The sequence below is a fragment of the Ornithodoros turicata genome, chromosome 5 (assembly GCF_037126465.1).
Source record: "Ornithodoros turicata isolate Travis chromosome 5, ASM3712646v1, whole genome shotgun sequence".
Classification (NCBI taxonomy): Eukaryota; Metazoa; Arthropoda; class Arachnida; order Ixodida; family Argasidae; genus Ornithodoros; species Ornithodoros turicata.
The window spans coordinates 45,070,078-45,086,077 of NC_088205.1; the positions used below are offsets into that span (position 1 = coordinate 45,070,078).

Here is a 16,000-nt window from a genome sequence, read left to right on the forward strand (position 1 = left end):
CTCATCATAAAATCGGCCGGCAAGGCGTCCTCTTTGTGTTCCGTGTTTCGGTGATGTCAATCGGCAGAACAGTTTGTAGAAGTGTTCGCTGGTTTATTCATGCGTCGATGTGATTCAACGTGTGTTGTGCTGTTCCTGGACACGACTATTATCCCACGAACAGTCTATCAACTCCGGAACTGGAATGCTTCGTGAGTTGGAGCGCTTGGAGTGTGAAGAACAAGCGCGGGCCTCGTCGGATTTCGAGAGCTGTGTTCGTTTTGCTTCAAGTTCGAACTTAGTTACAGTGCGTCAGCAACGCAGTGGACTTTGTATTCACAGTGCATCCATGTATCAGATCTTTGAATCAGTGCTTTGTGTCAAATAAATATTTCTTATAGCCAAAAGAAGCTTCAGTTATTTTGAATATCGGGTAACTGCGGTAGGCGTGAAATCCGGTAGAAGTCGATGGTAGCCAGAACCGGTCGAAAGGTCAGCCAAAGTTAAGGCTCCTGATTGGCCGACTGGCATTGCATAATTTCTACAACGTTGCACTCTCATTGGTCGTGTGCCCAGTGTTGTGTGAATTATCTCAAACTATGGGCTCTATGGGGAGCTGTTGGAGCCTGCTTCCTCTTTGGTCGTTGTGGTCAACCGACATCGGCGAGCCGCGGAGACGCAGCGACCTTGCTTGGAGCTGCCCGCCTGGCCGACTGCCCGCGAAAAGTGAGCTGTCAGATATTTCGAAACTTTATCAACCAATCCCGGAGCGCGCATCCTCCTTTGGCCAATGGGCGTCCGTCATGATGCCTGACGCTGTAATACCACGTGACTGTGACGTGATTTTATTTTTCTACTGCCGCAAATGTGGGGAGCTGTGGAGGCCTGGCGAAAGTACAGTGGACTGTAGCCAAAGCCGAAGCGCCCGACAAGGGCGCCGACACGCCGAAGCCGCCGCCGTTTCCAAAAACACGCAGACCACCTCTTTTCGGCTGCGAAAACGCGCATTGGAACGCTCTCGCGAAGTCGCAACCAGCTCCGGTGGCGCAGCGGTAACGCGTGCGCTTGGAAACTGGGAGGTCCGCGGTTCGAATCCGCGGGCCGGCTGTGCCGTCTGGGGTTTTTCCTGGGTTTCCCTCAGACGTGTAATAGGCGTATGCCGGCACAGTTCCCCTGAAGTCGGCCCATGGACGCAGCTATCCTCCCCCTCCGCTCGGTCTTCCATTTCACCCTTTCCTCTCCTCCTCTCCACCACCTTTCCCTTCCCGAGAAACATGCCGCCTAATCAGGCAGGCAGACCTCTCGGGTTCCTCCCAACGACACTCCTCCTCCGCGAAGTCGCAAATAACACGAGTGACGACGCAGATACATTTACCTCCCGTCACGTACTAATCGCAGATCTAATGATCACGACCACGGCGTAGTTTGCGGTTTTGTGGTTTTTCCTACTTGTGTTTGTTATTGCCGTCGCTTTTGGTAGAATGGCTAGACGCCGCCAGCAGTCGAACTTCTTGAAATTGAACTAGTCTAAACCACTGATCTCGATTGTAAAAGGCTGGATCGCGGATGGGGAGCGCGAGCGTGAGGAAACCGGCCGCCATCTTACTGTACCCACAACAGTCGCCGCAGCGATCATGGCAACTTCTTGCAATTACGGTCGTACCAATCGTACTGGCAAGGATACAGGGCCTAAATTTCTACAGGTGAGTAATTCTTTATCAAGGAATAAATAAGCGTCCATTCTGTATATTTAGTTGACCATTATGAAGTGTTTTTTTGTTCAAAACGAGCACTGGATGCAGGTTGTTTGATCGCTCTTCCGAGGTTCAATCGAGCACACTTGCATGTTACCTGGTGGCAAATACAGTTTGAGTGCATAATGTGCTTGAAAGAACATGTTATAGTACACTGGTAGTGTTGTCATGTTGTCATCAATATATGTGCGAGCACTCGAGCGCGTTTTTGCATGCATTGCTAGCATGGTACACGGTGTTCTCTACGGAAGCGAGTGCACATTCATTTCTTTGAATTACCTTCGCGCACAAGTTCGGTATTACGTCGTAATTAGACCAAGATTGTCACCTTTTTTCATGTATTGGTATTGTTTTGTGCCTTGGTTTGATTTGTGACACAGAATGCTACGTGACGGTGGTGTGGCGCGACTTGGATAACGCCTTGTGTCTCACCTGTATCGTCAGCTTGTTACGATAATAATAATTTGTAGCGTGCCGTGCTATTTGTAGCAGTTTTTAAGGCAAAAGTGGTGTCTCGTCAATACAGGTTTCGTCATGTGGACTACCCAGTGAATAATCTGTGCAGTGTGATACGACTGGGTGTACAGATAAGTACCAAGTTCCTCATCCACTGGTTTCTACTTTACAGGAAGGAACCACCTCAGTGCACGCACTGTGGTTAGCCTCTCTCAAATTTGCACATTTTCATACATGTTGACATCAGAAACACACCTTAGGCTCCTTCACCCAGCAATATAATAATTATAATTCTTTTTAGAAGAGTTCCCCATATTCTTTTTAGAATAGGTTTTAATCTTTTCAATTTTTAGAAGATACAGGGATTGTAAGCCATGTTTTAAACTGATGTTTTAACATTTGTCCAATGCATTTATTAAACAACATTCATTTTTAACTGGTTGCACCCAAACCAATGTTCTGATGTATTATTGCCTTTGTTGTCGATGCACCATAAAAATTGGAATAATCATCAATACAGGTTACTTCACAGCTGCCTCAACATACTCAAGAAATGGGTGCAGAACCTGCGTAATGCCAACAAACTTTGACTACCACAGCACCTCCAGAAAGTAAAAGCATATGTGTCACATGGGATTTTTAAAGGCATTCACAGTAAATAATACCTTGTGTGAACTGTTGTAGATCTAAGCAGCCTCTACAGTACACTCTCAGAAATTAAAACATGTCAGGCAACTGTGATAATCGTTTCAGTTAATAGGCATGCACATATATGCTATAAGAAGAAATTTATTTATTGAGGATGCATTTCTCTGGTACTGATGTTGTTTACATCTACCGTTGATCACATTAAATTTAAAATTCAGCATATATGAGAAAATATCAGGAGGGAAGTTGCTATTCTTTGCTCATTCCAACCTAAAATTGAGTGCTCCAAATTTAGAGAGTGTACCTGTCCATTGTCATCCCTAAAATATATATTGTCATTGTAGGAAGGTCACAAAACAATAAATGTAGTCTTTTGCGACCTCCCTGCACGTTCATTGTATCCTGAAATGCATAAGTGCAAGAAATAAATGTTGAACTTGAAAAATGTATACTCTCTTTACTCATCATCAGTAATCTTCTTTACAAAAGCATATCGTGTTAGACTTTTTTGTTTACGCTTCACAGACAGGATACACGAGGTCCAAAATGACAAAAGCACAACTGTTTCAAGCTCCAAATCGTTCTGTTGCAATTTGCAGACCATACGTGTGTAGTGCAAGAGGGCCCCTGCACATCAAAGGGTAAGATGGGAGTCATTAATGAAAGTGGTTCCTATGAGAGACTTCGATGCTGAAGAAAATTGTGCAAACTGCGGAAAGTGCCATAGAAGATCTCCAGAAAGCGTGTCTGGTCTCACCACGGTGCCCCTTTTAGATGACGATGATACTGATTGGTGTTTCAGATGTGGAGCTGCATTTTTTGTAACGTGCTCCACATAACAAGCATGACAAAGTCAGTGCTGGATGGACATTCAGTTTGGCACAACAGCGCCTGCAAATACGCAGAACAAATGAAGGAAGCAACAAACAAACATAGAAGGGCTGTACTTCAAAAAGAGATAAGTCCTGCGTCTAAAGCAGGTGTCACCACTTCCTAAGTTAATTCATTAAGCTTACATCACCACCTGACTAACTGTTCTAACGAGCGCGAACGAATTGCGTGAAGTAATTATTTGAGCTGCTTGGCGGTGTGTCCATATGTGCGAGGCATGGCACCCATGTCGTTTACTAAAAGACTCTTTCTGCGGCGATGCTTGATATAAATCATACTAAACGCATACACGGCTAAAACAACGGCTGAGAGTCTACAGAACGATATCTTTCTGTCATGCGAGTATATCTTTTCCTGGACCGTTCGTGACGGAAAATTTTTGTCCAGAACGCAGGACAGGATATTATATACATGGTTGTTGTTAACCTCACATCGTTTCTTATTGAAATATTGGCTGGGAAACGTGCTGTAGTACAATTCCCAGCGCTGCACTGCAGTGACGGTCTAGTTTCGGAATGCAAAACATAACGTTATTAAGAATTGAAAAGCAGGGCACCTGCGAAACACCGTTAGGATACATCAGTATAATGGCACCTTACCTTCGCGTGACGACAAACAATGATCAACGCCTGTAGCGCAATAAATACTCACAATCTCTGTTGCCTCCCATTGTTTCCAATGGGCACACACAGCGTTTTAGGGCCCACCAACATGGCGGCCCGAATGCGTAGCTCTCTCCCATACACGATCCAGCCTTTATACATAGAGATCAGTGGTCTAAACTGAACTCTGAACCAGTCTGCTCTAAACTTAGCTTGGCCATAGCCTATGACTTGGCACTTGGCCAGCAACCTCAAGGTTTGCAGCAAAATGCTAAAATTCGCGGAACGAACGGCAAAGCTTACGAGATACCCCGACTGTCCGCGGTAAATGATGTTTGGGTGTAGGTTTCGCCTCTTGGGCGTGCATTGGCGCAACAAATCGGTCGCGGCGCAGCATGGCGCAATTGGCGCAGTACTTCCACGCCTGTATGTGGGGTAAAAAGATTTTTAACATCGGCAGGTGGTTTGGAGATGCGTTGCGCCCTGGAATGTGCAAGTTGAGTGATGAAAGAATTAAGGAAATGACACGAAAATGATTTCTGGAATGCTTCAGAATGTATACTTATAGCATATCGACTTAAATTGGATCTGAGTGAGGGTGAAATTATTAACACAAGAAAAAAATTTCTGGAACAGACAGGAGCAGTGTTGTCCAAATTTGGCAATTGTGTCAATAAAAAACAAAGTGAACGAGGTGAAATTCATTTCTGGAACACATCAGAAGGTCTATTTATAGAATATGTACTCAAATTAAATCTCAGTGGGATAGAAATATTTTTAACATTGGAAAGAAATATTGGCAAGTGCTTTTAAAATGGGTCCTGCAGCAAAATGCACAAGGTAGGTGAGTAAAGCATTGAGTAAATGAAGTGAAATTGGTTTCTGGAAAACTTCAGAGTGTCTACTTATAGGATATGAACCTAAATTGAATCTCGGTGGGGTAGAAACATTTTAAACTTTGGAAAGAAATATCAGCAAGTGCTTTGGAGATGGGCCGTTCAGCGAAATAAGAGGTGGGTGGGGAAAGCATTGACCAAATGAGGTGAAATTGATTTCTGGAAAACTTCAGAATGTCTCTGTATAGAATATGGACCTAAATTGAATGTCGGTGAAGTAGAAATATTTTTAACATTGAAAATAAATTTCTTAAACTGCTACAGACAGGAGTAGCATTTCCAAATTGTGGTCACTATGTGAATAAAAAATGAAGTGAATGAGATGAAACAGGCTTCTGGAAAACTTCAGAGTCTATTTATAGGATACGGACTTAAATCTCAGTGGCGTAGAAATATTTTTTAAAATTGGAAAGAAACATCCGCTGGTGGTTCGGAGGCGTGACGCACCCGGAAAGTGCAAGTTGAGCGGTGAAATAATTGAGTAAATGACATGAAATTTGTTTCTGGAATGCTCGAGAATGTCCAGTAATAGGATACCGTATTCCCCCGCATTAACCGGCATGCCGGGTAATTCGGGGAAGTCCAGATTCTGCCGCTCCCAAATTTGGTATTTTTCGGCATGCCGCAAAATGCGGGGAACAAAAAGAAAAGGAAAAACGAAGTCGTTCGTACTGGTAACGACTAATATTTATTTCGTCTTTGACTGTGTTCAAGAACGTGGCACTCAGTCGTCATCGCCTTCCGTGCCGCTGTCTGGGTCCGTGAGACCGGATGGGTCGTCTGCCTGAAGAGATGGCATACCTGTACACATCAATTCCCTCAAGGAGCTGTGAAGCACGTCCTGCTCTTGGCTTCCAACTAATCCACATTGCACAAAGGATTGCTTGATGAGATCGTGGGATACCGTATCCCATGCTTCCGTTACCCATTGCGCGACGGTCAGGTAGGAAGCGCTTCGTCGCTTCCCAGTTTTCGTGAACTTCGCGGCCCCATTGCGCAGCCAATCTTCCCAACACTTTCTCATGGCCGCCTTGAACGGCTTGTTCCACACGATGTCCGCCGGCTGGAGAAGTGGTGTCGGGCCTCCTGGAATGACTGACAGTGACGTATTGTAGTGCTGTTTGAAGCTTGTCTTTGTGGTATTCTTCAGATGTGCTGGCGCACTATCCATCACTAGGACAGTCTTGGGCTTAAAAAAGGCTCCCGGACGTGCACCCCAAACTTTGTTTGTAAGTGTTCATAAGTTCTGCTGTCATGCTGCCCTTCATAGCAACACTCACCACAACTTCCTTTGGGAACTCACATTTTGGGACGTGCTTGAGCCCTTTAAAAATTATCATAGGCTTTAGCTTCGTTCCGTCTGCCATCGCACTCAGGACAACGGTGTATCTCAGCTTCTCTTTTCCGGTAGTTTTACATCTCACTTGCTTGACTCCCTTGAAATCGAATGTCCTGTTCGATTTCAAGGGAGATCGGGTGGTTCAAGAAGAAGGGGTGTGGCAGATCGAACCAAAGAAGAGTCTCGTCCATGTTCCCTATGCACGATGGTGGTAAACCACCAACAACACCGTTGTTGAAGTAAAAAAAGCTGCAGCACAACAGACTTGCGTTTTCCGGAACTTTCTGGCCTACGCTTGTGACCGTCCTGCACACAACGTCGTATCGGGTCAAGAAGCGTTCCAGCCACCCGTTTGATGCTTGGAAGTCCTGGGACTGACTGGGTTCTCGAGTATTTCTTGGGCACTTTATTGTGCAAGTAGAAACCGGAAAGCCGTTCTTACGTTGGAGTGTTATCCATGCTGAAAGTTCCTGCTCCATATCAGGAAACTTGGCCTGTTTCTTCTTCCTCTCCTCACTTGAAGGAACGTTTCTTCGCTTTCGAATGCAGATGTCACTAAGTGAGGCGCATGAGCGAAGTTGGTCCTTGCTTTTCATCCAGTCTTGGATGCACTGACGAGGAATTCCATGGGCCCTTGCCGTAGCACTGATATTCCCGTTGAGCTCTTCCAGTGTCTTGAGGACGTCCAACTTAAAGGCAATGGAATAACTGCGGCTGCGGGAACGGCCACGGTGCCGTTCTCGTGCCGCCCCGTTGTTTCCTGGCTCTTCCATGTCCCATTGACCAACGCCAGAGGTGTCTGCTGCGTCCATCTCCGTCAAATTTGACGAGAACACTACCGAACTGCTACACTGCTTCCCAGCGCCGTTCAGAGATAAACTGATCTCCCCATTCTTTTAGGTCACCCTGATGACCTCATGAGAAAGGAGTGTGTGCCTGTATTAGTCACAGGCAGCTTCCACTCTGGCTAATCCCTTTTGTGTGTGTGCCCTTGCTTGACGGCATTATATTATTCAAAGGCTATTTTGTCCGGTTTGATCCCAAAATGGAAGGTAGTCTGGGTTTTTACATGCTCTTCGCCACGAAAAAAGATGTCCCGGATTTTCCGGCATGCCGCATAATACGGGGTTTAGCGGCACGCTGGCCTCCCCCGGTCTTTCCCGGCATGCCGGTTGATGCGGGGGAATACGGTATGCACTTAGTTTGAGCCTGAGTGGGGTAGAAATATTTTTAACATTGGAAAGAAACATCGACAAGTGCATCAGAAATGGGCAATTCGGTGAAATGCATGAGGTGGGTGATGAAAGGATTTACCAAATGAGGTGAAATTGATTTCTGGATTGTCTCAGGGCGTTTGTTTACAGCATATGGACCTAAATCGAACCTCAATGGGGTAGAACTATTTTTAACATTGGAAAGAAATATCGGCAAGTGCATCGGAGATGGGTACTGCAGCGAAATGTAAGAGGTGGGTGGGGAAAGCATTGAGTAAATGAGGTGAAATTGGCTTCTGGAAAACTTCAGGGTGTCTACTTATAGGATATGGACCTAAACTGCATCTCATTGGGGAGGAAATATTTTTAACATTGGAAAGAAATATCGGCAAGTGCCTCGGAGATGGGTATTGCAGCGAAATGTAAGAGGTGGGTGGGGAAAGCATTGAGTAAATGAGGTGAAATTGGCTTCTGGAAAACTTCAGGGTGTCTACTTATAGGATATGGACCTAAACTGCATCTCATCGAGGTGGAAATATTTTTAACATCAGAAATAAATTTTGCAAACTCCTGTAGAGATGAGCAGTATTTTCAAAATGTGACCATTATGTGATTTAAAAAATAGAATAAATGAGATGAAATTGATTTCTGGATTGCTTCAGGGTGTCTACTTACAAAACGTGAACTTATCCTGAGCCTGAGGAGGATAGAAATATTTTTAAAATTGAAAACAAACAGGGGCAAGTGCTCCGGAAATGAGCCGCGGAGCGAAATTTGTGGGGTGAGCGATGAAAGTATTGGGAAAAATAAGGTGAAATTGATTTCTGGAATGCGTCAGAATGTCTATTTATAGAATATGAACTTACCTTGAATGTGTGTGAGGTAGAAATATTTTTAAGGTGGGAAAGAAACATCAGCCTGTGGTTCGGAGAAGCGTCGTGCCCTGGAATGTGCAAGTTGAGTGGTAAAAGCAATTAATATATGACAAGAAATTTGTTTCTGGAATGCTTCAGAATGTCTATTTAGAGTGCATGAACTTATCTTGACCGTGAGATGGGTAGAAACATTTTTAACATTGGAAAGAAAGATTGGCAAGTGCTTCAGAAATGAGCCGTGCAGTGAAATGTGTGAGTGATGAAAGAATTTAGGAAATAAAGTGTAATTGATATCTGGAATGCTTCAGAATGTCTACTTACAGCATATGAAATTAGATTGAATTGACTATTGAATATCAGTGGGAGAAACTTCGCGAACTGCTGCAGACACGAGCCGTGTTTTCAAAATGTGGTCATTATGTGAATAAAAAATGAAGTGAATGAAATGAAATTCATTTCTAGGTGAAGGCATGATGTGTAGTTGTAGGCTATATAAATATGGTTAGTCTGAGTGGGGGAGAAATATTTTTAACATACGCAAAACATTCCGCTGACGTCTTGGGCGGTGGAGTGCAGGAAGAAACGTGTCAGTTCTGCACATAAGAAATTGACCAAATGGCATTAAATTCATTTCTAGAGTACAGCTTGATTTCTAGTTATAGGCTCTACATATATTTAGACTGAGTAGGGAAGAAATATTTTTAAAACATGCAATAATTTCTGCTAATGGCTTGGATGGAATGTAGGACGAAACATGTAATTCTGCAAATAAAGAATTGAACAAATGACATGAAATTCATTTCTAGGGCAGGGCATTATTTCTAGTTGCAGACAATATAAATATATTTAGTTTGAGTGGGGGAGTAAAATTTCTAAGATTGGAAAGAGTCATCGGCAAGTGGTTAGAAGATGTGTCGTGCCATTAAGTGTGAGAGTTGATCGATGGAAAAAAATTTAGGTAATTATGTGAAATTGACTTCTGGAATACAGCATCATGTCTACTTCTTTGGTAGTTACACTATGGCTGGGTGGAACAAAATATTTTTAGCATTAGATAGAAATGCGAAGAAATGCTTCGGCGAAAAGGTGTGTCACGTGAAGTAGTTCACTAATCAAATTAAATGAGTGCAATTTCTGAAGTGGTCTTGGTAACGTATTTATGGGTTCGCTATACTTACCGTGTGAGTGTAGTCGTGGATTCTGTGCTCCTTCAGAAACTTATTTCGACGTATCCATTCGCCATCTCCTTCAGAAACGTGAAGGAAGGGGGGGATCCTGTTATAAAACAGGGGATATATCAAGAGAAGTAGGTGTATTTAGGCGAGGAATGCACTGATAAATTGAAATTTGGTCTCGGTGTGTTCTATGATATGAGGACTAAACCAGGAAAAATGATAAAAGCTTAAATAAATCCGCCGCTGCGGAGGACATTCAGCATTATCGTGTAAACTATGGTTTAATCGTGTATAAAGAAAGAAACACAGTTGCAGCAGGTAGAGGAACGAAATCTGTCGATATTAAGCAGTTATTTTCATAAAAACGCTAAATTATTTCATATGACGCAAGAAAACTTACGGCATCTATTCAAAAAACGACCCGCCTCGCATCACATTCCCCTCGCATCGGGTTGAGGTATGACGTCACTTCCTGTAATCTCGTGCTGTTTCCGCTCCGCTGCCGCGAAAAAATTTTGCCGGCCCCCTAACTCTAGCGCAGTACGCGTGGGGTTTACAAGAAAACCATGGTGAACATACATGTTTCGTGCATTCATGCTGTAATTCTTTATGTATTGCTCTTGAGCATTGTACAGATAGGGAGTGCGCAGTACCGAAGGAAAGATGTGAGTACATGTTGGAACAAACATTGCTGATGAGAGTTGATGTCGTGTGCCACGTATTGCGATCGAATCGAGTTACAATTGGCTTTTAAATAACAAGTTAGAAACGAATTAAGCTAGAAGCTGTTTGAGAGGTAACTAGGGAGACCGGTTGCGTAATTTGTTTCGTTTATAGATTTATTGGAACGCGGAGCACGAATGGGCGGCGAGATACGAAATATAGAGCTAAAATACACTTCCAGCTGGCTCACAGTCAGCTTCGAAGTGAATTCAACAGGAACATGTTTGATGCCTATTCCATCTCCGGAGCCACCCTGAAGCAGAAGCTACACCTTTGACTACTAACACCAGTACAATCTCAGCGAAAGCACAAAATGTACAGAATATCAATATCTCACTTTACACAAACCACAAAAATGGGTACATATACTCGAGCATATTCCAAACACAGTACATACTGCTACAGGACAATGCAGTCCAGTGTGTGGTAGTGGTCTGTTGATGGTGTCTTCTCACACTGAGAAGATATTAGAGGGAACTCAGAGTTCAAGAACTGGATTAGTGGTAATGCCTACTACCGACACATTGCACTGAACAGACTTTATTGGCATCTCAGAAAAATACCTTTTCATCCTGTCCATCTCAAACCTGCAACACAGGACACAAACGACGAGCGAATAGGACTGCTCTTTTTCACGTGTCGTCCTTGACCTGTGTTGCACCTTTGAGATGAATAGTCAACGCTAATTACCTCACATTGCTACTTTAGTATCTGCGATCCTGTTTTGTGCAAAAAGTACACTTCACAACATTATATCACCAACTTTTTAGCCAGTAAAAAGTTGTGCTGTCCATAGATTGAGAAGTTACCCGTCAAAAAGAACTAGTTACAAGTTAAGTTACCGTGTGCAAAATGTAACTAAGTTAATAACAAAGTTGTTCAGCCTGAAATGTAACTCGCAGTTACTGAGTTACTTAAAAAAAAGAACGAGTTACTTCCAAGTTACTTCGGACACAAAATAGCATTACGCAGGTGCAGCACGCGTGAGCAGTTGAGCAATGACAGCAGTTCTTACTTCCTGAATAAAATACTGTCATTGATTGAATATCTCGTTTTATGGCAAAAAATGCCATGAAGGAACCAGAGAGAAAGTAGGAAAATATGTGGACGTGAGTGAAAAGGGAGATAAAAGTAACTTGGAACTACTTAACTCAAGTTACTTTGGCAAAGTTACCTGAAAAACGAACGAGCTCCTCTGAAAGTTACCGCGGCGCAAAAGTACCGAGTTAAGTTAAAAGTTACCAAAAAAAGGAACTTAGTTACAGTAACGAGTTACCTCGAACTCTGGCGCTGTCCATACCTAATTGTGAATAATGAACTGGGAATTCTGTTTCATTGAAAAAACCTTCAGAAAGAAACGTTGCAAAAGTACACTTAATGCCTGCCATGCATAAAATGCTTTCCTGCAACAATCATGCAACGTACCTGACTTCAGTCGCTGGCTCTTATTCTACACGTTTCATAAATATCTTGCAAGTGTACTCCATTTGTATGACACGCTGCCAGCTAAAAGACAAGACACATTACAAAGTCAGTTACAAGCCTGCACAGGAGTTCTTGCAGTTGACCCACCAGCTAGCCTGCACTTACGCTATTTTAAATAACAGTAATAACAGGGAGTAGATCTACACATTCAGATACATGTGCATAAATATCAAATCACCATACTACTCGCCATCGTAATTGCAGTCCTATGTGCGTCACTTGTAGTTTCTCGCGATTTAGCTGGTGCAGAAGTTGCAAGACATAGAAACTATACATAATACAGCGCTTGACAATAGAGATTAAACATAAAACATTCACGGTTTTTTACCTGTTCTGAAGAGTTGTAAGACAGGAATTACCGATGACCAACCACCTTCCGCAACAATATTTCATAACGCAGAATGATGCAGATGGCGATCAGTCTGCTCCTCTTGTGGATGACGAGGCCGTTAAAGCTTCGGTTTCAAACTCGAGTGAAAATTACGCAGAGTTCGATTTCGGTACGCTGCGTGAATGTTTCTGGTATATTTACCGACAAAAAAGTAACTTGGGGGAATTGTGGTAGGACCATAAACGATTGATATATTGTGAAATGTAAATTAAGATTATCATTTGTGTTGCAAAAACGCCTAGTGTACATACCTGCACATACTAGTTGAGCAGCTGTATGCACCTGCAAGAAATGCAGAGCATCTTCAATTCACCCCGGTGAAGATTCGCATATTTCTAGGGCAGGTGTCAAAATTACAATGGACCTGGGGCAAGTGCACTTGCCAGCAAAGTGGAACTGTCACATCCACTTTGCACTCTGGAACTAGATGGCAGGCACGTCCAGTTCAACTGAATCTTTGGTTAAACCAGTTCGAAACCACTTGGCAGTCAAGTGGAGCAAGGTGGTAGGCACATCCAGTTCAACTGGTAACTGGGTGAAGCCAGTTGGAAACCACTTGGCAAACAAGTGGAACCACTTCAGTCTGAGCCAGAAACAGTTTGTTCCACTTTAAACCAATTCGGCATGCAAATGGATCCCCTTTGGATTCCAGTTGAGACTTCCACCTGGGCAGGTCCTATAAGGAGGAATAACACTGGCAGATCGCAAGTTTAGTCTTTATTCTGTCCTGTTCGGCACGAGGGCATGCATATCACATGTCATCTGTTCATGCGGCAAAAGTCGGAACTTTAAAATAGTTAGCGATACATATTGCAAAGACAGTAGAAGAAACGGACGATGACCGCGCGACATGGCATATGCGCACGTTGAGTACCTGTTTTTGTTTGGGTGCAAGTCTCACTAATTTTGGTCTCTCCCTCAGCCGATTAAAGTCACGATCAAACGCTTCCCCGACATGGCGACGAGGACAAAGTCAATGATGTCCTGGAAGAACTGTCTGTTCCTCATACCACAATTCTATAGTTCCTCATATCATAATTACCACATGCTAGCACAGACGATGACATGGCCTAGGGAGTTGCTACAGCACAACATAACATCTGTATGCATCATGACTGTGCCAGATTTCACGTCAACTTTACGCTTGTATTACAGTACACACATTGTTTTTTTTTAAGCTTGATAAGGCGCTGTGGAATTTGTGAGAAGTGGTTCTCAGAGAACTGACAGTGGCCACACTCAGCGCCGGTATATCATGCTCTCAGAGTTCTTGAGTGGCACAGAACTGTAGGTGTCAGGGTCATAGAGTGGGGAGCTTGGATTGCGGCAAATAATTTGATTACCACTTTTGTTTCGCCAGTTATTTTGCCAAAATTATAAGACCACTACCTGAACTCACTAAAAAAGACCCTCTGCTGATGTGACCTCCTGAGTGCAAAAGCGCTACTCAAGATGAAAATCATGGAACCACAGCCTTTGCCACTTTCAGTTTATAGCTGTCTGCACATTTTCATGTAGACACAGATCATAGACAGCATTTTCTGCCGTACTGATTCAACTACACGGACATAGAACTCTAGTTGTGAAGTATGCCAGCAAGGAAGTCCCTGCTTCAGAGCAGCATAACTGCTCAACGGACCTGGAAGCTATTGCCGTGCATTGAGCAGGAACTGAGAGCTTTCACGAGTACCATCAAAGTTTGCCTCCTTTCGATTTGTTCACTGACAACTGGGCAGTAACATACTTGATGTCTAAGAAAAATTCAAAGTGAAGCTTTGCACGGATAGTACTAGATGTTGCATCGTACAATTTCGCAATCCGGCACACATCAGGGAGTTGTAACTTGTCAGCAGACATCCTGTCAAATGAGTGATGGCAGCTGAAGAAGAGGCAGCAGTGGGATTTGAGCCCACACCCTCTGATTGCCGGTCAGGCCTTGGTGGCTCAGTCGGTAGTGTGTCCGCCTACTGATCCCAAGATCGTGGGTTCAAACCTGGCCGAGAACGGTGGTAATTTGCTGGAAGGGTACAAGTTATTCAGACACACCGTCTTCTGAGAGGGATGTTAAATATGGTGTGCTGTGTGTCAAGACTCCGGCGGACGTTAAAGGACCCTCAGGCGGGCAAAACTAATCCACGGACGTGGCGTCGCTCATGATCACAGTTGTCTCGCGATGTAAAGCCCCGAATCATTCTGATTGCCGATCAGAGATGCTACCAGTTACACCATGCATACTAGGCATTGTGAGGCTTGTAGTATGTTTGTCCTTCTATGTTTAGCTACCTCATCCACTACAATGACCCTGTCAAGCATTCTAGCACCAGTCAACTTGTATGAGGCGAGGACCCCATATTGACAAATGCACAACATAACAACCTGTTGTTGAGAGATATAATGACTTCAGGTTTCAGAAGAGGGCACTCTAATGAACTTCAGGGTTGCCAACCAAACCGTTAATGCAAGTTGCACACAAAAATGACAAGGGGAGACTGCAAGTAGTGATTCCAAAATGTTTGAGACAAGCAATCCTCCAGTGCTATCACTATTTATTTATTTACAATACTGTTGATCCAGCTTTGGATCGTTACAGGAGTGAGCTGTACACATGTCTTTCCAATTTACCTAAAAACGTAGGCATGCTCTGTTCAGCAACAATTGGTTCAGGAAGGATGTTCCAGTTGTGTACTGTCCTAGGGTAATATGAGTATTTGAACACATCGGTATGGGCCTGAAATTCCTGAAGGGCCATACTATGTTTGTGTCTTGAAGGCTGACTGTCGGCAGCTAAATAGGGAGAGTAAGGGTTGCGTTTACGTATCTAGAACTATTGCTTAAGTCGCTGTACCTTGAAATATAACTCAATTGGGGGCAGCCCCGCCCGTCCACTTAAAACAGATGTCGAGGTTGTTCATCTGATATCCTTATAAATAAATCTTGCTGCTTTACGTTGCACACTTTCCAGTTTCTTATGAATGGCAATACGTGGGTCCCAAACTGTGCAGGCATACTGAACCAACGGGAGGACTAAGTATTTGTACGCCGTTAGTCTAACCTGCGGTGTGCTTATCCATAACTTACATCTGAGTTGGAACAGCCTTTGCAACTCTCTCTGGGCAACAAAGTCAACATGAGTACTCCATGAAAGATTCGACTGGAAATAGACCCCAAGATATTTAAAGGAACTGACCTGTTTTAACAAGACATCATCGACATAGTAGTCACAGGATAGCCGGCGTTGTTTTCTTGTCACACACATATATACTGTTTTGTTAACATTTATAGTTAATTGAGCAAGTTTGCACCACCCTGCTGCACAGTCTAAAGCTCCAGACAATGCAATCTGACCATCAGGGCAAGTAATTTTTCTATAGAGGACAGTGTCATCTGCATAGAGACGTAAATTCACTCCATAACTACTAACATTGGGAATATCACTGATGTACAAGTTAAACAAAACCGGACCGAGCACAGATCCTTGCGACACCCCGAAAGTTACATCCAGTAGATCTGAATTTGACGTTCCTACTTGTACAAACTGCTTCCGGCAGGCAAGATAAGACTCGACCCAGGTT

General features: G+C 43.6%; 1 protein-coding gene and 1 long non-coding RNA gene across 6 annotated transcripts in view; one reads left to right on the top strand and one right to left on the bottom strand.

Moving 5' to 3' along the window:
- Positions 1–1,052: 1,052 nt before the first annotated feature.
- Positions 1,053–10,271, bottom strand: LOC135394423 (uncharacterized). 3 transcript variants are annotated; one of them, XR_010422893.1, is made up of 5 exons: positions 10,230–10,271; positions 9,833–9,929; positions 9,192–9,247; positions 8,646–8,722; positions 1,053–3,728 (listed from the first exon to the last, which is right to left on the bottom strand). It is a non-coding gene; the product is annotated as an uncharacterized LOC135394423 (long non-coding RNA). The 3 variants fall into 3 exon arrangements; XR_010422894.1 differs by lacking the exon at positions 1,053–3,728 and adding an exon at positions 8,419–8,476; XR_010422892.1 differs by lacking the exon at positions 1,053–3,728 and having other exon boundaries at positions 8,502–8,722.
- Positions 10,272–10,308: 37 nt separating this feature from the next.
- LOC135394422 (tumor suppressor candidate 3-like) overlaps positions 10,309–16,000 on the top strand; it is a 118,822-nt gene continuing 113,130 nt past the window's right edge. For all 3 annotated transcript variants that reach the window (XM_064625157.1, XM_064625155.1, XM_064625156.1), the window contains exon 1: positions 10,309–10,494. In XM_064625157.1, the coding sequence (XP_064481227.1) occupies positions 10,396–10,494 (99 nt within the window). In that variant the 5' untranslated portion in view covers positions 10,309–10,395. The remainder of the gene's footprint in view (positions 10,495–16,000) is intronic.